Here is a 26594-nt window from a genome sequence, read left to right on the forward strand (position 1 = left end):
CACTGACTTCAAAAATGAAAAATAACTGATGAACAGATTTAATAGTGTGGGGTTGCTACTGAGAAAAGATAATTAATTTGAATGCATTAAAATGGAGGAATACAATTAGTGTCGCAACAACCTATTCATCCCACATCAGTAGTTCCCAAGATGATCTCTGGACCTTCTTTGGCGAAACTGCAGCAATGTAAACTGACATTTTTGACTGTGGGTTATTTCAGTTAAAATGTTTTGTTGTTTTTCCAAACCAAAATTAGGCAGTTAGACTTTGTGTTAAATGTAAAACTGTTTTGTAATACAAAGTGTCAGTGTTGCATTAAAATATCTTAAAATGGTAGATGATGATGAAAAAATGATGATATGCATAGTTAAACTGATTTCAGGAATCTCACTAGCATTTTAATGTAATCATTTGGGATAAATGTTTACCTGCTTATTTATTTATTTGTTTGTTTATTTATTTCATTTTAATAATTTATTAATTTTATAATTTACTTAAAGAGCAAAATACAAAATAATAGTGTGTGCATTAAATAAAAATCAGTTCAACTTAAGAAAATCAACTGAACTAAACATTATTTAGAACTAAGAATTTAGCTGGAAAAACACACAAACAGACAGAATAAAATGTATTAATGACATCTTGGGGAAAATGGAAAGGATTTTTTTTATTTGATTATTAATGTGGTATATGATGTGTAAAATCCTAAAATGTATTTGAATTTTTTTTTTAAATGTATTAATCTGAAGAAAGTCAACCGATTTAAACCTGAAAAAAACAACAACGTGGATAAACACACAAATATACAGAATAAAATGCATTAATGACATCAGAAAGGACAGTGTAGTGTATTAATGTAGTATATGGTGTGTAAAATGATCATTGTTAATTTAAAAAATAATAACTGACAAATCATGAAAGCATAATGAAATGTGTGGAATAAATACAAATCAATTAATTAACTGATTTGAATAAAAAAAAAAAAAAACATTATTTAGAATTTTAAAATAGAGAGAATAAAATACATTAACGACATCTGGGGGATGAAAAGCCTCTGATGCTTTGATACTCTGTCAAAGCCTTATGGGTTGGCAGAAATACATCTGGTGATAATGAACATCCCATACACAGTCACTGGACTAAATGCTCATGGTGATTATACCCAGACAGGACTGTAATGTGCTCAATGACACAAGCTTCTCCATTCAGCCGTATACTGGCAGAGTACAGATACATCAGGCACTCTTCTTTGATTAAAAGCCTCTTGACAAAATTGAATTGGTGAATGAACTACGGTTGAGTGGGTGACACCATTCTGAGCACACTCCAGGCCTCATTTCTGCCTGAAAGGGAGAGAGGAACCATATCGGCTGTGCTGCGCTTACGCAGGGTCGGCCAAAATGGCCCCTATGCATTCTTACAAAAGCACATGAGCGAGTGTAATGCTGATTATTGAAGAAGTTGTGCTTCTACAGTCACTTTAGGCAGGTGCCATGTGTGAAATTGATTTAGCCTCTTCTCACGCATGCATGCTTTCCTCAATCATAATGGATAAAGACGGAGAATCAAATATCAAAAGCAATGCTTAACGTAATAAACCGATATGGACACAGGCCTGATCTTATATGAAATTAAAGTGATACAAATCTAAAAATATTACTGTAAAGCACACACTCTGGTATACCTATGTGAATTAAGGTCAAATGTCAGATTGGGGCACACTTGTCCTGGTACACTAAGACAGTCACAGACAGGCACAATTTGAAACCACAAACATTCTCCTCCTTCTCCTCCTCCTGCTCTTTGTCCACTTGTCAACTGATCCACAAGAAACAGAAACAGTCACAGGCCAAGATGTAGATATTTTTTAAACAAAACAAACAAAAAAGATGCCCTTGGGTCAGATTCGTGGATCACACCCTCCTTCCGGAAAAAAAAAAAAAATGAACGGGGCAGGAAATATAAATGGTACAGACAGAAATGCCACTGTACCTCAGAGTGTCTTGGGAGCTAAACCCTAAAAGCTCTGGTACAGCTATCCCATGACTCCAGAAAGAGGAGCGGTTTTGTTAAAGCCGGTTTGGGAGCGTTCGCTCAGATCTGTGTGTGATGTGTGTGTCCTGGCGGTGTGTACGGAGGCGGCGCCGGATTGGGTTTGATTCCCCGGCTCTTCATGTAAGAAATGAACTGGTCGGGAATCTCAGCCAGAACGTCTTTGGCCAGTCGCGCCATACTCAACACGTGGTTTCCCGTACGGTCCATGTAATCCCGAAATGGTACAAACTGTAAGAGACAGGAAGCAACGTGCACATTTATTCATCCATCCAGTTATATGGGGCGTCTTGATTCAAATCCCCATGTGTCCAATATGCAAAGGCCCCTCAATATAAGAGTTTTTACTCAGTGATTCTTCAGAAATCATTCTAAAAAGCTGATCTGGTCCTCAGTTATTGTTGGTGTTAGATTATTAATTTAAATATTATGATCTTTCTTATTATTCTGAATGTTGAATGTTAGTTACATAGCTGATATTGTGGAACATTCTCGATCAATTAGAAAATAATATTTGCTTATGCTTGTGTTACATTATCCAAACTGAAACTATGCATTAATACACTGCACTATTTATTAATATATTAATTTTAAGTCATCTTGTGGCACACCTGTAAGTCTGCCTTCCATTCAACGTTTATTCATCCATTCCTTAATTTTTGCCCAATCATCCATGCCACTATTTGTTCATTCCTCCTTTCATCCCACATTATTTTCATCTTCAGACCGACAATGGGGATGAAAGGTGCATTGATGATATGAAAAAAAGTATAGATAAATATGAATATACTGTATTCATTCATATTATATCATCAATGCACCTTCCTTTCCCAGTTCAATCATCCAACCCAAATTATTAATCCATCCAGCCCTTAATCCAACCCAATTTATTCATTCATCCATCCATCCATCCATTCATTCATCTATCTAATGCATTTTTCCCAAACATCCATTCATCATTAATACATTCTTCCCCTTGCATCCAGCCCTTAATCCAACCCAATTTATTCATTCATCCACCCATCCATCCATCCATCCATCCATCCATCCACCCAATGCATTTTTACCCATCCATTCACCCATTACAGTCTTAACCATCTATCCATCCATCCCTTGATGTTTGGCCATCCATCATTTTATCCACCCAATGCATTCTTATTCATCCATCCCTTAATTTGTTTTCCTTTCATCCAGCCATCTATCCATCCATCCACCTAACGCATTCTTACCGATCCATCCATCCATCCATCCAACCAACCACCCACCCACCCAATGCATCCATCCAACCATCCATCAAACCATCCATTCACCCTTTCTTGCATTCTTCCTCATCCATTCTCAGTTTATTTACATTTTTCTTTAGTAATAGATCCTTTCCATATCAGTTCGTCTATCTATCGTCTATGTATTAGGTCAATCCACTAATCCATTTAAGCATCTATTCAAACATTCTTCCTTCTTCCATTTGTGGGAATTTATGGGAAAGACAACAATTTCTCAAAATATACTCATCCTTTCTTCCTGAGTAAAACACAGTGCCTCAAGAGTGAAATCTCTTCACTTTGCTCGCTGTCTGTGACTCAGTAGCCAGAGATGTTCTTATTACTACTAATGACAGGTTGCATTCATAGGGGACCTGCATAATGAATTGCTTTATAATAATGTGGTTTATGGCGTGGAGCGGTTACACGAGGGCTTGATTCCACAGTGACTGAATTAGTAATTCAAATGCCCATGCTTAATGGATTTAATTGCTGAAAGAAAGAGACATGAGGCATTAAGTCACAGCTATTTAAAACCTGAACGTTAACATAGCATACTTGTGGTTTAAGCAAGCTTTGAAAGAGCATTGCTTGTATCAATAAAAGCAGACTACTACTGATGTCACCTGGACAATGTCTCGCTCCGCTAATTTTCCTCTTGAGGAAATCCTGATGTCATCACCATCCAACTCAACCATAGCTGTGGGAAAAGACATGAAGTATAAGTACATCACTGGACCTGTGCTTATACATTAATTTAAATAACAATTAAATATTACTCTTCATTTTTATTTTAATGAATGCTGCTATAAAATTATACTGTATAAAGGTGTGTAAATAATGACAACATCTTTTGAACTACTCCTTTTGTTGTATTCACAGTGATACATTCATTTGAAAAAATAATTTTAAGTCTCAAAATTACTAAGGCCATCATTTCCTTCATCATCAAGTACAGTACTGCTTTGGCACAAACCACATTTAATTGATCTTTGTAACTTGACTGCACATAGATACTGTAATTTCATTACACTCTTCTCAAACAGCAGGCCCTCTCAACATGACCTGCTCACCTCATCTGACAGGAGCTGATCTTCCACCTCTGTGTATGTGAGGTATGCTGTTATTCTGGGAGAAAGCCCTATTTCAATATCTATAAAATCTCTCAAATTCCTGAATGTTCTGACAGGATCACTACATGCCCTGACATGATGCTATGTACTTAATAATACCCACACAATATAACTGGTAATTACTTTTCGCTCTGTGATTAGCTAAGACCATGTCTCTTTAAATGATCTCTAGATTACGTCTACTGTGCACACAGCCGAGAAAATACCCTGTTAATTGCTATCAAAGCACTTATTTGACTAATTGCTATAAACAGTTTCAGGGGCACAAAGCTGGTATTAAGGGTATGTGGTAAAATCTAACTTGAAGCCTTTATGAATAGTGCATTATGGAGGTATTTACAATGTACACTGCAATGCATAATTTTTTTCATAAATAATTGTAAACCAAAGTTAAAATACATTAATAAATTTGAAGGTTTGTATGTCATGTTTTAATGTGTTATACATTCTAAAGGTGTAACAATGAATAGATAAGCATTATAACATATTATAACTGTGGTCATTATTATTTATAAGATCACACGATACATTATTAGGTACATTACAAGCCATAATGACTGCATTAAATATTTTATAATGCATTATGTATAAAGGTTTTAAGTAAAGTGTTATCATGTATGTTTACATGACAATCATTGCACAACGTACAGAAAAAACTGAACATGTCATACATATATGCATGACTTGTTTTCATAGTTTACACAGAGATGACAACGTTATTGTGCACTTTGAAATGTTCAGTTTGAAACCCATTTTCAAAAGTTTACATTTTCAGGTTATTAGGTAAATGAATGACCAATATGCATAAAAAAGTTTTAGCTGAAAATAGAGTTATAGAGCACCAACTAAATAAACTTAAATATTTGATTTGATGATTTTAATTTGATAAACGTCTTGGCATTCAAAAAAGAGAAGAAAAAAAAATGCATTTATTAAATGTTGATTTTATTCTAAAAAGTAAAAGTTAGAGTTCTCCAATAAATAAATACATTATAATATGGTAATTTGATTAAATGAAACAAATAATTAATATTCATCTTTAATATATCAAAATGACAGCCCTTAAATAAAAAAAATTAAAAAAAGCTTACCATCAAATTCAGCTTGTCCAACTCCAACAATAATGATGGACATGGGAAGCTTGGCAGCCTGATGGCAAAACAATATTTATGTTCTTTGTGATATACTTGAAAAACAGGCAGAATGTATACATTTACGAAGTAAAACCCCATTACATTCATACAACTATTCATTTAGTAAGACAGACAGACAGACAGAGAGACAGACAGACAGATAGACAGACAGATAGGAACTACCAAATCACAAATTTTCCGATAGCTATCATTTTGTTTATTTAAATGGGGAGTCATCTCATTTATCACAAGTAAAATGTGAAGTGCCACAAGGATCTGTCCTAGGTTCTCTGCTATTTTCAACATACTGTAGATAGATAGATAGATAGATAGATAGATAGATAGATAGATAGATAGATAGATAGATAGATAGATAGATAGATAGATAGATAGATAGATAGATAGATAGATAGATAGATAGATAGATAGATGTAATTTCAAATAAATTACAGTGATATCTGCGGACACATTATTTACCTTTAATAAATCAGGAGCTGCTGGCGCCAACATAGATATAAGTAAACATATGCCATATTACCAGCAAGGAGTTGTTTAGCTGTTTATAGTGATGGAACAGAACACTCTCAAGGGTTCTAGAGGGTGTTCTAGAGGGTGAGCAGAGGGAGAGAGAGGCAGGGCCAGTATGATCACCACAACACCCGCTTCTCTAACAGCCCTCCCACCAACTCCCCCTCCAGATATCTGTGAAAATTACAACCAAACATTCCTCCTCTCATATACAGCACACTCATATACCACAAATGCAATTTTGCATTATTTATGTGTCCTGCTTAATTAAAGGCTAGTAGTTTCAGAGTGACTATTTGGTCTTAATAGCAGAGGCCACACAGCACAGCTATTTACACCACAACAGCCAGACAAAATGACTAAATCAAATCTGACCCCCATTACAACCTTGTATGCAGAAAAAAATAAATGTCTGACAGGAAAGCATCAATAAACAATCTTATGTTAATTACAGTATCCAGTTAAATGCAACTTTGCTAGCATGGCCTTATATAGTTATAGCATACTCTTGGCAGAATGTGTGCTAACTATCACAGAAGTAGCACAGAAGTGTGCTAGCTATCTTTAAAAATAATTGTTAAATTTGGAGTACAAATACTATTACTGTAGAACTGAGTATTGAATACACCTGAAAACTAAATTAAATTATTGATTAATAATTACTCCTTTTAAAAGTAGTCACGTTACTCTTCTTATTGCTTTATTTCAAACATAATCAGTTATTACTTCACCACATGATTCATTATTATGCTCGAAGTGAAAAACTACTTATATTTAGGTGTGCAAAATTATTAGGCATGTTTTCTTTTACTCATAAAATTAGTCAAAAAAGTGGTTTAACTCAGACTGAAAAGTAAACAAAAAGACTTAAATGTCCATGAGAAATATTAAAAACTAATGCAATACAGAAATTGCAAAGTTAATGGGACCCCACTGCACCAGTGAGCATTTGCTGTCCAATGGTCATGTCTTAACATTGCATTTTCTGTATTGCATTAGTTTTGAATATCTCTCATTGGAAATAATTTAATAATAATAATAATTTTTGACATCTCAGTCTGAGTTAAAAGGGTCCTATTATGCTCTTTTACAAACACTTGATTTTGTTTCGGGGGTGTAGAACATGCTCTCATGTTCTAAAAGCATTATTACAACACCTCTGTCCCCAGTCTGGCATGAACTGCTCAAAATGTTCCTGTATATAATGAAGGCCCGCCTTCTGAAATACGAAATCTGCTGTGATTGGTTAGCTTGGCCCGTGTGTAGTGATTGGCAGCACTCATATATCGTTCATTATAAAATATCTCCTTTTGAAGTAGACTTTGAGCTTTGTAACTTTGGAGATCTATTTTATGCTCAAACAGCAACATTACAGACTAACTAAAGTTGAAAAAGTAAAAATGAAAAGGACCCCTTTAGACTTTTTTTTTAATGCTCATTTTATTAGTAAAAGAAAACAAGCCTAATAATGCTGCCTAATAATTATTTAATGCATGTGGTATTGTTATGTGTAAGTATAAATTAATAAAACCCCACAAAAGCATAATCTTCAAGCTCTACTTCCTGTCATAGCAGCACAAAATAATAATGCAGTTTGCCCTTTTGAGATGTTTCATAATAAAAACTTTCCTGCTGCTCTTATGACAGCATCAAATCTTCATCTTTCTCTTCAAGAGCATAACAACAAATGGACTGTTACTGACAGGGGCTGCCCATTTCCACAATCTTAAATTATCAGTGCAGAGATTATGACAGTCCTGTCATGCCTGCATGTCATAAAAGAGAGGCAGGGCACTATGAATAATTGAAGTCGGTTGCCCCATTTGTACCATCTTCTTCTGTCATGACTGACAGGACAGATTTGAAGAAATGAGAATGGTGTCTGTTAGTTCACCATAGTTTCCTTGACAACAGCTCTTCAAAGTCCTGAACCCCCACTCTAGCCTATATGAACGCAGAAGCAGGCAAACATTAGAAACAAAATGGGAGGGGGAAAAAGTATTCTGAGAACCCACAAATTACCTGAACCGTGTTTCTTTATAACAAAAGCTGCACGCTCACTTGCTTACAGCATTGTTATTTGGTCTGGGGAGAATTCTAATGTAATGTCATCAGCACCCAGCTGCTGTAGGAAATTATCATTACGCTGCTAAAGGAAAGACATGGTTTGGAGAATATAATTGGCTTTTGGACATTAAAGGAACATTTTGGCCAAAAATGACAAATTCTATCAATATTTATTAACCCTCTTGTAATTTTAAAACCTCATGCTGTTATTTTTTTCCCCTTTTGGAACACAAAAGGATAATTTCTGAATCATTTTTTGAAGATTTATTTTTTATGAACAAATTAGTTTTTTGTTTGTTTTGTTATGTTTTGTTTTCTTGTGATTTTACTGACATGATTAACATGGACACACTCCACTGAAACTTGTATTAATTACTTGATTCAGCAATACAATCATAGTTTTATTAATAATCTCATGATAATGTAAGAATCAAAACTTGTTGGTCATACAGAAACATTTGCAGGGCTTTCTGGTGTGTGTGTGTGTGGGGGGGGATTAACATATTTGAATCATTTGTTTTATTAGCACATGAATATAATTGCACATAATTATGGGATGATAAATTAAAAGACCAAAATACTGTTTAAAGGTAAATGAGAAAAGCATCGAACAGATGTTACAGAACAGTAACTTTATTTTTTTTATATTTTGACTCAACATGGAAATAAAATAAAAATTAGATTTACAGTATAAATAGCAGGGATCCTCAAATCTGGCCCACGAGATCCACTTTCCTAAGCTCTAACCCTAATCAAACAAGCTAATCAGTGTCTTTGGGATCATTAGAAAACCACAGGTAGATGAGATTGATCATGGTTGGAGCTAAATTCTGCTGCAATGAAATTGATGAAAATTTGAAAATTAATATTTTTATTACTTGTTGCTGTTTATATACTGTCACCCCCTGGACTCATTTTGTTGTTTTCCCTTGATGTATTCCGTGTCCCATGATGATTGTCTCATTCCATGCACGTTTATAACATGACTCCATCCATACCTGTCATATTCCTTGCTCCTATGCTGGATTACCCTTGTGTTTCAAGAAATCAAAAGATTGTTACTCGTGCTCCTTGTCTCCTCATTCCTCATGCAGTCAAGTGTGACAGAAGACCCCACCTAAGCAGTTTAAATTGCGTGTCTACCCTCCATTTGTTTTCCGGTTCCCCTCAGTCCTTTTGCTTCTGTTCTGTTGTTATGGATCCCCTCCTTGGCCCGGAATACCTCCTCCTGCTGCTGGAGCAGGGGGAGAAATCGCTCGTGACCCACACCACACTGTTCTGGGTCCTGGCAAGCATCAACAACTATCCAGACGACATGCTCTGAGCGTTCTATTACATTACTTACTTTGTGGAGTGGACACTGGCAAGAAATGGATCTCCGTACCCCTGCAGTTCCCAGGAGCTAGTTGCCAGTGCCACTCCTGACCCAGAAACCAGCCCACCATCTCCCTGATGCCCAGAGCACATTCCCGAGCACACCGCTGATGGAGAGCCAGGGCCCACCGCGACCGACGAGCCATCGCTAGAGAGAGCATCAGAGCCGAGGAACGCCACAAAGCTGGAGGCCATGATGTCAGTCCAGGTGTGTGAGCCGGCAACACCGGTTCCCACCTGCCATGAGGGAGAAAGCCATGGATGGTGTGAGCGCGGAGAGGAGCTCCACCCACTGCACCACGGCTAAGGGTGAGCTGAATATGGCGTGGCAAAAGGGCAAAAAACGAGGAGGGGGTTCTCCCTGACTGGGAATCTGGAGATCGAACTGCCCCCACTCCTCTCTCCGTTTCTCCGCTGGTCCCGTCCTGCCCTCCTTCGTCCATGATTCCCTCATCCAGCCCTGAGGGGGCTTCTGATTCTCCGGTGCCCGCTCCTCGAAATTGAAATTGATGAAAATTTGAACATTTATTTTTTTTTATTTTAATTATTTTTTTGTTGTTTATGGAGTTGTTAGCTGTTGTCTGGCAAAAAAGAATTCCTTCAAGCAGAGCTTCCAGGTCTTCTGTATGAATACTTACTGTAAGTGAGGAAAATACACTGTACAGATTTCTACTTGGAGCCATGATAGACAGTTTGAGGCTAAACTAATGATGCCCGTGCTCTAACGAAAGGTAGAAAAAGCAGGATTGAGTCAGACATGGCATGAAATACTGTCAGGGTGTGACTGAGGACAGGAACTTCTATTAAGCCTATCATCAGTCACACAGCAAGCGGGCAGTTCAATCTGACAAAGAGCTGTCTAATTGATTAATCCCACCATCCTTCATGTTGCACGTCATCTGATTGGCAGATAATGGACCTCTGCTATTGCTCGAGCATCTTGACTGGCTTATCATTGCAGGCCTGCCCACGTCTAACATGACAAATGAATGCGCTCGTAATGTTGTTGTTTCTCGTTATCATTCCCCGATTAGCCCTCACCCGTGCCTATTGTTATTCGTAATTACCATGTCAAATAAAAAAAGGCAGCATGTCTTCAGCTGACGGATGGGAGGTTTCCAGCTTTCAATGCTAATTATCTATGACAGAAAATGAATATGCAAGGCTCATTAGAGTCTGCCAGAGCCCTACACAAAACTACTGCATTTTATAACACTTAAAGGAATATTTTCAAATCAAAACTGATTTTCAAACTTATATGATGCTATTTTTTGGTGAACTGTCCCTTTACACATTTCCCTCAACACAGCACAGCTGAAAAAAAAAAGATTTCTTCAAAATGTACCATTCACAGAGACATCTCACAAATTATTGTGAATGACAATTTGTTTCAAACTCAGCTTAAAGGGATAGTTCACCCATTTACTCATTCTCATGACAATCCGAATGTGTATAATATATTTCTTTTAAAGATTTGTGGTGAGCAATTTCTTTAAGAGACTGCAGTACAGTAAGCTCCACACATGATGTGTAGTGGAGTGCCACAGGGATATGTCCTAGGTTCTCTGCTATTTTCAATATACTGTAGATAGATAGATAGATAGATAGATAGATAGATAGATAGATAGATAGATAAATAGATAGATAAAAACTATTTCAGTCTTTCAATTCAGTGTGTTTGTTTCTTTGTAATTAATTGTGAGATTTACTAGCAATTTCTGCATGGAAACTGTTTTCAATGCGAAATGTTTCAGTGCATGTACGGTTTGTGAAACATTATAGACGTCTGCAGAGGAAACTATATTGCAAACCCTAAATAAAGCCGACATCTGATGTGCAACTGACAAATAAAAAAGGAAGACAATGTACTTTTCCCCCCAAACCATTCTTTGTAAATATATTGCTATATACGCATATGTCACACCACATGTCTACATTCGCATCTCTGCTGAAACTCTAATGAGACAGCTTAACAGCAGGATGCTGTCAGCTGTTGTGGGACGTGAAGAGATGTTGTCGAAACACCCTTAGATCGAAAAGGCCTTGCGTGGGCGAATGTCCAATCCTCCATGACCTGTTTTTAAACGAACAAGAAGGATGAGATGCAAACAGCTGCTTAGAGTAACAGCTTTCATGAATGATACATGCATCTGTCTGCATCTGAATCAGAGCAGAGGAGAGAAGTAGGTCAGTGTTCCTCCAAGGTTTTCTCTGAACACTTCGCACACTGTTATGAAACTAACCCAACATATGCCTGCCAGTCAGCACCACCGAGCACAAGAGCAGGGACACCTGATTCAATGAGACACATTAACAGACGTCCAACGTTGAATTTCCAAGCAGCATTATGATGAGATTTAGAGTTGATTTAGCACTTATGAACATTGTTCACCATCATACTGTGCTTGAGAGCAAAACGCAGATTGTATTAGCACTTCAGATACAGCTTTCATTTCTGACACATTTCCATCAACACGGCGCAGCTGAAAAAAAAAAAGATTACTTCAAAATGTACCATTCGAAGAGACCTCTCATGGTTTATTGTGAATGACAATTTCTTTCAACTTCTGCTTAAAGGGATAGTTCACTAAAAAATGTCACCCTTTACTCGTTTTCATGCTAATCTAAATGTGTATAACGTCTTTCTTTTGTGGAACACAACCATGGTGAATTATTATATTTTTTTTACGTCTTCAAAAATGACAAAACAATACGCTTAGTTGGCTGAAACCATAAGATAACTCTGGCTAATATAGAAAGAAAGTCAATCGAAGAGCTGTTGAATGTTGGAAGAAGCTAAATATATGATGACAGGTTTGGGTTCCATAGAGATAAAGATTCCAAATGATAAAAAAGTTAAAATTTCCATATTTCAATATAATAATTACTGAATTGATGCACACATAGCTAATCAGTTACCAAGACCACCTGACCTTTTCATTTGATTAAGAGATGCAGCCCCTTCCTTGATTAGATTAATCGCTTTCTATGCTGATATCTCCTGTTTCAGATTCAAACCTCCTCAAATCATTAATCAGATCTGCACTGCAGTGTAAGATCCATTATCTTAAATTCTTTACGGTTTGATGAAAATCCCTGGTTTAAATTCAAACACCCAAATTCAACCCAGATTCAAAAAATGTAAAATTACTTTGAACACACAAATAAAAAAATCATAGGTTTGCACCATACTATAGGTCACCATTTTTACCTTGCAGATTCAGGTCTTAAATGTCACACGAGATGGAAATGTGAGGCTTCTTGACAGACGCAGGCCGCTGGGGAAAGAGCAGCAGGCAAGATCTTAAAAGGAAGGTGTGGCTGTTCTAAAAATCTGAGTAACAGTCGCAAATTCCCTTTAAATCCAGTCTGCTGGGAAATCGGGCCCGTTCATAGGCTAGATGAATGACATGCACTGCCAGAGATGAAATTGACCTTTTAAGTGTAAATTATGACCTCAATACACAAGTCACCCATTTAGCATGTATTAGCCTAAATAGATTATAACAGTATACAGTATATCATAAAAACCCATATCAGCCACAAGAGATGCTTTAGTACTCAAGCGTATTATAGTTCAGTACAGGTTGAAGATGAAGACAAAAGCTCGGTTATGAAACCTAGATAGGTGCCTTTGTAGACCACATTTGAATGCATTATAGGTGCACTGCCTCCTAAGATTCTTCATTTTGGCTACATTTTAAGGAAGCATTCTGTGTATTAATCACAGAATGCATTATGATTCGCTCGAAAATAAATCCACAGTGGTGGACAATCAGAGAAATATTGATTATCTAATTGAATATTCATCCAGTACTTGTGTGTATTTGGTGTGTAATATTCTTTTTCAAGATCTGTGCCTTTAGCTTAGCTACATGCCAATGCAAAAGCAATCTGTTGTGCACTTTTTGTGAACAGATCTATTTTCAATAATGTATGTGTGGAGTTGCAGCCTTTTCACTCATGAGGTTTCATTTCAGTTAGGATACAGCCTGAAAAGGAAGTAAAGTGGAACCGAGTGGCAATCTGGACCCTCTCCAGCCTGTTCTGTTGAGACATACTCAATGTCATACTCACATTCACAATGGCCTCTTTGGTCTGTGACATATCTGATATTACTCCATCTGTGATGATGAGGAGCACGAAATACTGTGAGCCGTCCTGGACAGCAGCTGCATATCTTTAGAGACAAGAAAATCAAAAACAATGCACACTTCAGGACAGATGATTTTTCTTTACATTACGCATTTTACATATTCTGCTTGTTTAAATAAATCTATGCCGCCGCCAACTCTGAGCCAGAGCCTGAGGAGGTGTATCATGCTTCAATTTAGAAAGTCTAATTCAAATCTGCATAAGATGGCATTTTTAATTACCACAGTGGATGATGCAGTGTAATCAGATGGGAAATGATTTGGTTGTGTGATGGCGTGACATAAGGGAGTGGGTGGAGATGTCTTCAGACAATAACTTTGTCTCCTTTTTTCTGGAAACACACCCACTATCCTTTCAAATGATGATTAAAAAATAGCTGCAGTCAGTACTTAGTCAGTCTTTTATGACACCTATGCTGTGAGCTTTACAATGGGATAACAAACTTGCTCCATGTCAGCATCTTTCTTATATTAGTTTTTGGACTAACACAAACAGTATATAGGTTCAAAAGCCGAGTGTTTGGCCTTCGTGGTCAGACATGATAGACAGAGATCTTTGATGGAACATCAGAGAGTCAAACTAACTGAAGCCAAGGAAATCATCTCAAGTGTCTTCAAAGATACAGTCAAGGTGCTTAGCCAAGCAGTTTAACATGCCGTGCTTATTCTGATTCTCAGTGTGTCTGTTGTTCATATGCTATGCATTTGAAAATCTAAACCAATATCAATTTCACTATTCATGGAGAAAATAATTTGCATTGCATTTCCACTAAATCTGGGCAAACTATCATTTGCATGCAAAGCTCAAAGAGGCTGACATTTTGCATGGAAACAAAAAATCGATTTGAATGGCAATTTAATGGAGTAAATTTTGAAATGATGCAAAAGTGGGCAATGCGAGGTTAGATGTTAAATAAATATAAATTTATGCTGTGTTTAGATTCTTTTACTCAAAACTTTGACCACATACTCAGGATTGGAGATGTCAAAAAAAATTGTCCACAATTTTCTCTTACTTCCTGTACAAACAGTGTTGTTATTATTAACCATAACTAAAGCCAATAAAAATCAACTATGTGAAATGATATATAAATATGAACTGAAATCGAATATAAATATTTGCTAAAACAAATAACATAAAATACAGCACATAACAACATTACTAAATCTTAAATCTTGAAAATAATAAAAAATAAAATACTTTCTAATGTTTCGAGCCTGCCATCAAACCAATCTTACTTTTAGTTACAATAAATAAATAAATAAATAGTTAATGTGCACTGTGTTTATTGTGATGTATTATTATAAGTTGAAAATAAAACAGATTTTGCATTTAAAAATGTAGTAATTTAAAAACATACCTGGCCACGTGATTTACGACGGGGGCAAAGTTAGTAGGTCCATATAGTTGGACGGTCTTTAGACTCTGATGGTATGCCTCTAATATCCCCTCAATACCATTACAGTAGGGATTTTCTATATTGCCGTTCTGAAAGACAGAAATCAATGGTTCACATGCGAGTCTTTGTTAAAGCCGACCAAAGTTCAACAGAAAAACAAGGCTGAAGAGAGACATGGATTGTATCAATCAATATGACAGCAGAAGTTGCCAATTATAGATGTCTCCCATACAGTCTCAACTCAGAATCATTAAACCACTTCCAGAGCACCAATGCCAAGCATCTCATACTCTCAAGTTTACGACTGGGAAAGTGAGAAAAACTGAAGTAAACTCATACTTTTGGCACAAACAAACTCTTTTGGACTAATCTCAGAGATTTTCAGGAAATTCAAGACAACAGGAAGATGAACATCAGCTTACTCACTAGGGGGAACTCATGAGACACCCGTCCATCGGGGGGCAGCTTGGCTCCAAATCCCAGTGCAGGGAACATCTTGTCACTGTCATAGTCCTGGATGATTTCCCCCACAGCCTTCAGTGCCAGAGCGTAGGCGTTCATCTGGTACGGGTTCATGTAATGGAGAGAAGTGGACTGGGATGGGTTTCCTGAAAATTTAACAGCAAATAAAAAGTTATACAAAAATATTAAGACACCAATTTAAGAAACAATGTTAATGTAAAGTACTAGATCTTCTATGAGTGGGATACTTGCTGCTGAGCAAGTATAAATTTGCAACTGCCAACAGATACACTTATGTGAGTTTGTGAGATATGCAGCTGCTGCATGAATGGACATACATACATCCTATAACAGATTTAGACAGGTGGAGCTGGAGGAGGTGGAGGGTTTAAGAGGAACTCTGAATGCATGCTGCAGCTTACAAAAAACACTGAACCAGACTATTTAAATGTTGAAAAAGCAAGCTTGCAAATGAGAGAATGAGATCAATCAGCTTGTGCCATGTAGTAAATTATGTGATTGCTACCAGACTGCACGTATCTGCCTGTGCCATCTTTCATGAGTAAGATAGTTATTTCAGTTTAAATAAAAAATATATTATTTTATCCAATATTAGTGTGTTTTGTATTTTTAAGCTAATTAGAATAGTATGGTTTTAGCTTAGCAACATGCTGTCAAACTCTGTAATCAGTTTAGATTTTTGTTTAATTTACAGAATGCTATTTCTGGTTTTGAAGGTAAAGCCCTTCAAATCAGTCACTTATGAGGTTCTATGAAGGTTAAGATGTTGCATTATCCTGTGTCTTCACAAGCATGAACACTGTCTCATTTGTGTCGTGACCCACTACAATAGCTTGAGGCCTTTTACACTGTATGTGTCAAAGCAAACATTTCAAATACATCTGTCTGGTTAAGCTATGTTTTTTGGAAACCTTGTACAGTTTTCTCATCCCCTTCACCTCCCCTGGTCAACACCCCTGGTCCTGTTTGCCGAGCTACATCCAGTGTAGAGAGTATCACTGAATATAACAGTTTAGATTTACAGCTGATGTGTGGCAGTGCTTGCATCCGGAGATGACGTGGTATTATCAATACATTTCATTTGGTATTTGAACAGAGTTACTTTGTCTGCCAGAGAAATTCAAGAAATATATTTAAGAAGCACAAACGCGCACTCCAAGGTTTAATTTTTTTTATGTTGTTCTGGGGTTAGAACAGCTGGGATCCAAACAGTTCTTGAGCTATGGCTGCATTGTTACTAAATTAACTCTCTTGCACCGCAGGCAGCTACAGTACCTTCAATAAATCTCTCAGCAAACTCCACAATGCCTTCTATTTACATCTACTCGGTACCCTGTTCTCAACAAATCTCGTTAATTTGCTGAATAATTCAAAGATGTTTTGAAGCCGTAAAGAAAAAAAAAATTATAAAAAGTTAATTATTTGAACACTTGCAGCAAGTGCAGTGTCGAAAACGATGGGGAGTAGTATTCACTGTCAGCTGGTGTAGCTGTCGGCCATTTAAGACTGTTTTATCCAACTGGTCCACCTCTCAGCATGACTTAAACCCTTACACAGCTCCCCGTTCAGTCCCATAGCACAGGGGGCCGCCCAGCTACGACTAATAGGAGTGTATTGAGCGACACAAGCAGTAGAGAAAGGCCAGAGATTGGGTTTGGATTCCCCAACCTTTTAAGAGGTCACATACCATTCTCTCCACCTAATTACTTACCGTTAGAGGCGGTGAAATCAATGGCCACAGTGAAATTGATCTGTGTCCTGGGAAACGAAGCAGAAATGAGAAAACAAAAGAGTAAGCAAAAATCCTCTCTGCAGTGATTTGGTAGCTTGCATAGAGACAGGTCTGTGTGGGCACATGCTAACACGCTCACACAAGCATGTACACGAACATGGCTACATGATGGCTAATGTGTGTAGTCAACCCCAGCTGCATAGTCTAATTGGGATAATCAGGAAGAGGCATTACTTTGAGCTCACATTAGTTGTACTGCACTCAAACAGCAGGGTAATGCAGCCTCCGCAGGTCCATCTGCATCCCTGCCTTTAGCGCATCCCTTCACACAGTGTTTCTGATTTCCCATCGGCCACAAAATCACATTGTGCAGCATTTTAGTGATACCTACTAAATGAATCCCACAGGCACCTTCTAGGATGACTTGCTTTCTAGCAGAAGATGCAGTGAATAAAAAGAGGTTAACTTTAAACAATGCTAATTAGCCGTGGCTAATATTTTAGACTTTAAAAGTACGTACTATATAGTTTAAAAAAATGCACGTCCAACTGACAAGACAGAAGTTATTATTGCCAAATCTGTTTTGTAAAAGTACAATATTCTAAATGAACAAACCACAACATTAACATAAAACAGATACACATAAAGCAAAGCAATTCAAATGATAGAAATAATAAGAATTACATTTTCTTAATAAAAACATGTCAACTCCCCTCCTCAAAAAGTCAAACACAGTAGCAATTAGTGATTCAGTGGGTTACAAGAAAAAAAATCGATAAATCCATAATAAAAGCAAAGAAAATTACATTAACCTTTAGAATCCCATGCTAATACATGACTCATGCCCCTGTGTAGCGCAGAGAGTAATTATTCTCTTTATTAATTCGTTAAAAGCCATTTACTCTCGGGTCCCAGCGTATGCATCTCGGCATCAAAAAATCATTCTAAATTAGAATTACTGTTTCATAAATTACTGTTTAATTATACATTTATGAGGAGGAAAATGAAACTGAACAATATTCTTTTTGGTTTTCTATTGTCTGATCATGAATGTGCCATTTCAAATTAGAGCAAATCCTGAGCTACTTTCAGCAGTGCTGTTGTTCTGCCAGCCGTTTTAGCCTGTGGCACTACAGGATTTCCACGGCCCAGAAACTTAATAGGCTGTAAAAAGGATGCCTTGCATTAGGGTTTAGTAAAGTACAACATACGTCTCCTGGGATGGGTTAAACAGAAGGACAAGAGGAATCGATTTCAAGAGACATGTATGCCACTATGTGTCTCCCTCTCATTTGTCAACTGCAATGTTTTCTGCAGTGCTGTGGGAGGCAGGGAAGCCCTACATAGTGATAGAAACCCCACCTGTATCTAATGGAATGGAGTGGAAAGCATAGCACAGATAATGCTGTATTTTGTGTTGCACGATCCATTATGACCCATGTGACATCATAAATGGCTTGCACAAATGCAGTCACGCAAATGTAACACAGCTTTTTGTAGCCTGACTAGGGCTAGTAGCCTTGGGCCCTCAACAGCCAGGGGTCCACAGAATCGTCACCACCGCTAGCCCTGACAGACCTGTTTGTTCTATATATTGAAATTTTATGTGCAGCAATGTGACATGTTAATCACATCTTCTTTGACTTTTTTTCTGCACAATAGACTCTTACCCTGGCCAGCACAATCTCATCTGCCTTAATAGAAATGTCAAAACCGGTCCAGCGTGGGATGCACAGGCTGGCCGGAGACTCGGAGCACATTATAACAGGTTATCTGCCACTCAGCCATGAGTATTTCCATAGAGGTAAAGGTCAGCGCCTAATCAGCTGCACACACTCACAGCAATGAATGCAGAGCTCAGCATAGCAGTTCTTCATTGGCAAGGGCCAAAAGATCTTCAACTGTCTCATGATTAAAAGGTTACTGTTTTGTTTTGTTTTTGTTTCTAGCAAAAAAGAAAAAAGAAAAAAGAATCTTAAGAATATAACATTTTTTACAAGATGAATGTACATGAGAAGCACATCTGCATGATATTTTGAGGCTAGTTTACAAAAATAAATCTTAAATATATTTGTCTTAACCCAGTGGCAAATTGTTTTCTATTGTTTTAAGCTTTGGTTTTAAACTGGTACTTTTATTCAGTGATGATACATTCAATTAATCAAAAATGACACTAAGATACTTATAATTTTACAAAAGATTTCTGTTTCAAATAAATGCTGTTATTTTAACCTCTCTATTCATTAAAGAATCCTGAAAAAAGACTGAAAATTCACAGGAAAAATTATCAAATATAAAATATGCAAAAACACAAAATCTTTACTTTATTAAAATAATAATTCTCAATATGTCCGGTTTTACGGTATTTTTGACCAATAGTGAATAAGTATTGAACTGTATATAATTTTTTATAATGCATTTTTTTCCTTTATCTTTTGTTTTGTCTTGCTTTTGGGGTGTGCAGAATATGTTATCTGAGCCATACTTGATTTCTCTCAGTAAACATAGTGCTGTCTGGTCATTTCATCAAGCTTTGGCGAGGTCTTAGATTTGATTGGCTCTCCTCGTGGCTGATCTAATACCAAACTGGAGCAGCTCGGATGCGATGTGCTCCAATTCTCTCCATCTTCTAGCCATCATCTCTATTGCTGTTCCCAACTCAGTCACTTAGAAAGCAATATTTGTCAATAATGCAGAGGGTTCCTCTTGTAAGTGGCAATTTCCTGTTTTCATTTAGACAAGGACTTAATCAATTTATGGTCTGTCAGACCACTGAGCAATCCCACATGCTGTGTGCGCTCTGAAACACAATGCTGCAGCTCCATGAATACACATGCGCACACAAAACGCGCCCACGCACACTGTTGTTTTCTTCACATTTCATTGTGTTGTCTCCATGTGAGCATGAACCTGCGGGCTATCTCCTGATGTTTACACAACCCAATGGCAGTAAACCCTCTAACCCTATCAGGGCTGCCCATGCTGGGGCAGTCAGTCGAAACTGACAGGGATTCACCTAAATGTCAATTTGCATTAGACTCAAAACTTCTGCCCCACTCTCTTCTTCAGTTCATGGTCATTACACTATTTGTCTTTGAACTCTGTGGCTTATATTAAACCCCAGCAGGAAATCTATTGTTAGCTTAATTGAAGCTACAAAATATTTCTTGTGAATCCATAATTTGTACAAATAGAAATGGCCACATTTACACATTTCTACACACTTATGACAGTGTCTATCTTAGTATGAAAATCTGTGTACAATTGTCACTGTTCTCTGAGGTGAATAAAAGGAAAATCAATGCCTAGACCATGTGGCAAATACACATGAGGTGTGAAAAAAGGAAATTAAAAAAAGGGCAATGTGTACAAATGACAAGCAGAATAATTGCAGCATAAAGGAAGAAAAAAGTGGAGATATGGTTAGAAAGCACAAAGCTTGTGATGCCAGAATGAGAGTCTATCAGTCAAATCCGAAGCAAGATGCAACCCTCTGCAACACGCTATGGCTATGACGTCTCAGATAAAAGTAACCGATAAATGAATTAGTGATTGTTACAAAAGTATGCATGAAATACATTATACACAGAAACTCAAACGTGTGTGACATGCTAGAACAGACCTCACTGGCTGAATGGGCACATTTGAACGCCTTCATTTCCTTCTAATGGCGGTTGGCCAATCTACTGCAAGGCGAATACAGCTATCTTCTGCATGTCACCAGCCTGTTACATATGAGACAGCTCCAGGACTTGCTTCATGGACGAGGTGGGCATGGAAGCACGGCACTCACCGTGTCCAAGTTACACTGGCCTTTCACCAAACCCTCACCCCGTGCTCAGATCTAATGTTCCTCTAGGCAGGGGTGCCCCTAGACCAGATTTCCAGGCATGCTGTACAACGGGCATGCATTCTCAGGAGTTTGGATGGGCTTGCAGCTGCATTGGCACATCAATTGCTAGTTGTTAGCAGTGCGCCTTGCCTTGAACTGTCTCAAAGGTCACTTACGAGGCAAGCACTTGCTGGTCTAAACGGACAACACAGCAACCGTGGCGTAAAGCGACCGTGGCGTACATCAACCGACAAGCTGGTCTGCACTCCTATCGCATGTCACAACTCGCCCGCCACCTCCTCCTTTGGAGTCAGAAGGTTCTGTGGTCACTTCATGCTTTTCACATTCCGGGCCTGTGCCGTATTGGCCCAGTCGGACCCGGTTCCCCAAACTAGTGCTTCTCGTTACAGCACCTCCTTGGCTGATTCCACTGAGGAAGGATCTACTGACTGAGATGGGGCACCATTTGGCACCTGCATCCAGACCTTTGGAAATTCCATTTCCATGTCTGGTCCCTGTACAGGAGGCAGAGGTTCTAAGTGTCCTACCTCAGGAGGTGGTGAACACCATCACTTCGGCAAGAGTACTGTCTATGAGATACACTTACACCTTGAAGTGGAACCTGTTTGTCGAGTGGTGTTCTTCTCGCCGAAAAGACCCCTAGAGATCCCTGATGTTGCCGTGCTTTCCTTTCTACAGCAAGGGCTAGAGCGAAGGCTATCTCCACCATCAAAGTCTAGGTTGCCACTATTGCTGCGTACCATGACCCCATGAATGGGTTTTCTTTAGCTAAGTATGAATTGTCATCAGGTTCCTTAGAGGGGCCTGACTCTAGTGCTTAAAGGGTACATAACACAGTTTCACCTAATCTCATGTTAATCTTGAGTACCTATAGAGTAGTGCTGAATCCTTCATATATCCAAAAAGTCTTTAGTTTTATCATATTTATAAAAGAAAAATACTGCTTTTCGATTCTTTCCGGAAAAACCCAAGCTCCTGGAGGCATGCTGTGAGCTGAGCTATAATACTGATGTTTTGTGTTGTTTCTATTACCATATATTCACTTATGTGCTGATTTCCAACAAAATAAAAGTGAAAAGTGAGTGACGTGACATTCAGCCAAATACTGTGACCCATACCCAGAATTTGTGCTCTGCATTTAACCCATCCAAAGTGCACACACACAGAGCAGTGAACACACAAACACACTGTGAACACACACACGGAGCAGTGGGCAGCCATTAATGATGGAGCACCCGAGGAGCAGCTGGGGGTTCAATGCCTTGCTCAAGGGCACCAAAGTCGTTGTATTGCCGGCCCAAGATTCGAACCCACAACCTTAGGGTTAGGAGTCAAACTCTCTAACCACTAGGCCACAACTTCCCCATGGATACATAGATATTTGTAGAGTTGCGGGCTGGGCAACCCCTAACACGTTCACTGGGTTCTATAGCCTTAGTGTAGAGCCAGTATCCTCCTGTGTTCTCACCTCAAATGGGTAGTGGCACTGAGAGGCCCCGGTTAGTGTCGGCTTACTAAAACTGCTCCAGAGTGTCCGTACTGTAGACCCTGTTGAGATCCTCCATCACCCTAGGCAACTGGATGTGGCGGAACCTCCAGCGCCAGTCCTTCATGATGAATCCATGAGAACCATAGAAGGCTGGGTTCCATATTGAGACCTAAGCGGTACTAATATGTGTATAGTCCATGGAAGAGTATTAGAGCCTGTGTGTTCGCAGAAGACTTCTGCCTCCCCAAGAGGGATTTAATCACCTCAGATTTCTCCATATACACCTAAACGGATGGTATATGTGTATTTGCTCCCGAAAACTCCTTCGGGGGCCTCCGCAGCATCCCTGTTCCAAGTGGAATGGGTACGTTTTCCCAGTGTTATCCAATCTCACCTAGTGAGGGAGTGCTTTGCCAATGGTGAGTGGAACTACTTCCCAAGCCTACACCTAATAGGGACCCAGGCGGCTCGCACAGGGCACTGGAAGGGGAAGCACCCATGGCGTTTTGGTAGGGATCCCAATTTCATTGGTCACTGAAGTGATGTCAAGAGTGACCGACTGAAAGGGAATGTCTCGGTTACGTATGGTAGCCCTTGTTCCCTGAAGGTACCACCGCTGAGCCGCCCCTCAGCTCCTCAGCAAAAACCTGGTATGCATTGCACCTGCTGCCTTATTAAACTCACGCTGTGATCAGCGGCAGCTCGATGCAATAATTGCATGCCAATGTGATATCTATCGAAGCAATATCCCAATTTCAATTTCATTGGTCACCGAGAACTTTTAGATATATATTTGAGGAAGGGGTGCACTCCTGCTTAAGGCACCCATTTGGCCAACAGCGGCCCTACTAATTACCGGACATTTCATCTGGAAATTGCAACAAAATGTGCAAGAAGCAATATTAATATTATTTTGCAGAAATGAGCCTTACTTAAGTTACTTTAATTGAAAGGTAGTTAATGGTTTATAGTAGGTTGGGGCAAAGTGAGGATTAGCCTACGATTGTTTTAGGACCAACAAAATAGGAAACACATCCTACTTGACAAAATCATAGCTGCATTAAACCTAAAAATACAATTTATACAGTCAAATTCAAAATGCTTGTCTGTAGCTATTATGCATGTGCTATATGTGATGGAAGTTATGCTGAAATTGGTCTACTGCTGAAACACTTTCTTCAAGGGCTGAAGTTGAAAAAGGGTGAGAAATCTGGCTGCGTGAAATGATAACATAGCTAGTGCTTAGAAAAACCCACTGCAATCTCAAACATATTCATCACACAATCTCCAAGGTCGAGAGCTATAAGTGTGACATTCAAAAAGCATTGGAGAGCTTTAAGCAGATGAATGCAAAAATATGACTCCTTTTTGTAAAATACCAGATAGTTTAAGAGAACAGCCAATCACTGCATACTCCAGTTTAGTGATCACAGCTCTGAGTGTCAGATCATCAAGCCTTTCAGATGTTCCTTTTTAAGATGATGTTTATCCCTACACCACACTACAGGGGTAAGAGGGTCGATTCAAGCATTAAATGGTTGTGAATGTAAATGAGGGGTTAACGCATAATGTCAATGATCTCTTTTTTAAATATACATCAAGACACCATATTTACATAATACATTAAATAAAAATTATGTATAAATAACTAATTCATTAACTCTTTCTTCGTCAGCATTGATAGCCACAACCAGCATTTTTTTTTACATTTTTACAAAAATTTCATAGAACCCAGAATATTTTGTTGTATGAATACCTGAACATGCAATATGTCAAAAGGAAGAACAGAGCCTCTGCCTTTAAACAAACAAACAAAAAACTTTTTTCTAGCGTCATGCTGTTTTTTTATTTTTTATTTTTTTTCACTTGAATGTTAAAGAAAAAAGCAAATTTGAGCAAAAAGCTGAGAAAAAACATATTTTTTTCTCAAAGACTACATCTGGATCAGATTCATGATCAAAACATACTATAGAAGGATCACTTCCGTCAACACCCCAAAAATCTTGCACAGTCCAATACCACTTCCTGGGTCGATGTCAGGCAGTTTTGATTTATATGGAGTTTAATGTTTGATGATCACATTATTTTGCATACGCATCAAAAGGGGTGTGGCAGTAGTGATCTCATGATCACAGCAGCCATAAAATTGCACAAAAGCCACAAAGTTAATTTTTGTTAACTAAAATAAAGCTGAAATTAAATATTTTTGTCTTGGCAATTAAATTAAATAAATTCAAACTGATATAAAATGGCTCAAACTAAAATGAAATGAATTAATTAGTCAATCAGTTTAGTTTAAACTTTAAAATTACTAATACTTACACTAACATTAAAGGTGCCATCTGTAATGTTTGGCAAAAAAATCAAGTCATACTCCACATTCCATACCAGATGGGGGCAGTATGCCTCAATAAAGTGAATTGGTCTACTCTAGAGTAACAAACGAGAAACGGCATTGTCTCTATGCTCCGCCCCTACTTTCACAACAACACTACAGCCATAGCCGAAGCCTAACTGTGCGTTCACACTGCCGGCGTCTAGAGCGTCAAAAATCACTCTTGCCGCTCTGCTCACGATGCTGCAGAAAGATTTGTGAGCGCTCAGATGCTCTAACGTAGATCGAATGCTTATTTTGTATTTAAAGCGGCCGCAAAGCAAACAAGCTTGTTGATGTCGTGCAGACTAACCACAAGGAGTTATAACCTCATTAAATATTGTTGTGGACGAAATATTAGGATCCTTTACTTAAAATGAACAATCTCAGACACCTTGGTCCACGTATCACTTTTAATTTATTTTTATGTCCCTGTACACAAACAGGGACACATCATAGATTAATACAAATGCTAAACAGCAATAATCAACCTGTCCTTTATTCTGCTTGAGAACTAATGTGCCAACTCTCAAGCATTCACCGTGAGACACGCAATTGACTTTTTTCACACGCTTTCACCCCACACATCAATTTTTTCACGCACAGAAAAACCACGAAGCAAAGAGGAAGCGGAGACCAACAGACTAGACAGAGCAGGTTAGTTATCGAATGAGATTTTCATGCACCTCTCATCAGTAAAGACGCTCCTGTAATTAGAAGTATATCTCCAGCATGTGCGTTCAGATCAGGGTTGCCAGGTTTTCACAACAAATCCTGCCCAGTTGCTTCTTAAAACTAGTCCAAAACTAGCCCAATTGCGTTTCCGGGAGGTTCCCCAATAAAAATTGCTTCCCGGGGTTAAAATATAAATTTTTGGGAAGGGTTTCCCTGGTAAAATTAGCATTTTAGGGGCTAAATATCACGTTCTTGGTATTGGGATTGCTTTAAACCGCGGACATGAAAAACAACCGCAGACTTGGCAACACTGGTTCAGGTGGAGCGGCAGTTACTACACAGAGCCGTAGTCTACCAACAACTAACACAAAATTGCTTTCAAAAATCGTCAAAGAATCGCCTGCGATTTTAACATCGATTTTGTGTAGATTGTCAGTGAATTACGGCTCTGTGTAGTAAATGACAACCAGTGTTGCCAAGTCTGTGGTGGTTGTTTTTCCTGTCCGCTGGTCACAGCGACCCCAATACAAATAACGTGATATTTAGCCCCTAAAATGCGAATTATACCAAGGCAACCCTGCTAAAAAACGTATATTTTAACCCCGGGAAGCAATGTTTTATCGGGGAACCTTCTGGAAGCGAGATTGGGTTAGTTTTGAGAAGCAACTGGGCAGGATTTGTTGTGAAAACCTGGCAATCCTGATCTGAACACACGTGCTGGAGATATACTCCTAATTACAGGAGCGTCTTTACTGATGAGATGTACATGAGTAAAGACATGCACAGCCCTATATAATAAAATGGGTAACGTTAAGTTATAGCTAGCTAATTATCAAACGCAGCTACGGTTAGCCATCGCTAACATTAGCACGTTTATCGAACAG

General features: G+C 38.3%; 1 protein-coding gene across 1 annotated transcript in view; it reads right to left on the reverse strand.

Moving 5' to 3' along the window:
- Positions 1-896: 896 nt before the first annotated feature.
- The window catches only part of cpne5b (copine Vb), a 144067-nt gene continuing 118369 nt past the window's right edge, over positions 897-26594 (reverse strand). Inside the window, exons 14-20 of the mRNA XM_026242455.1 lie at positions 17299-17345; positions 15531-15712; positions 15066-15193; positions 13628-13730; positions 5540-5597; positions 3942-4015; positions 897-2284 (exon numbers count right to left, since the gene is read on the reverse strand). Of these exons, the coding sequence (XP_026098240.1) occupies positions 2096-2284; positions 3942-4015; positions 5540-5597; positions 13628-13730; positions 15066-15193; positions 15531-15712; positions 17299-17345 (781 nt within the window). The 3' untranslated portion in view covers positions 897-2095. The remainder of the gene's footprint in view (positions 2285-3941; positions 4016-5539; positions 5598-13627; positions 13731-15065; positions 15194-15530; positions 15713-17298; positions 17346-26594) is intronic.

This window comes from Carassius auratus, unplaced genomic scaffold (assembly GCF_003368295.1).
Source record: "Carassius auratus strain Wakin unplaced genomic scaffold, ASM336829v1 scaf_tig00001591, whole genome shotgun sequence".
Classification (NCBI taxonomy): domain Eukaryota; kingdom Metazoa; phylum Chordata; class Actinopteri; order Cypriniformes; family Cyprinidae; genus Carassius; species Carassius auratus.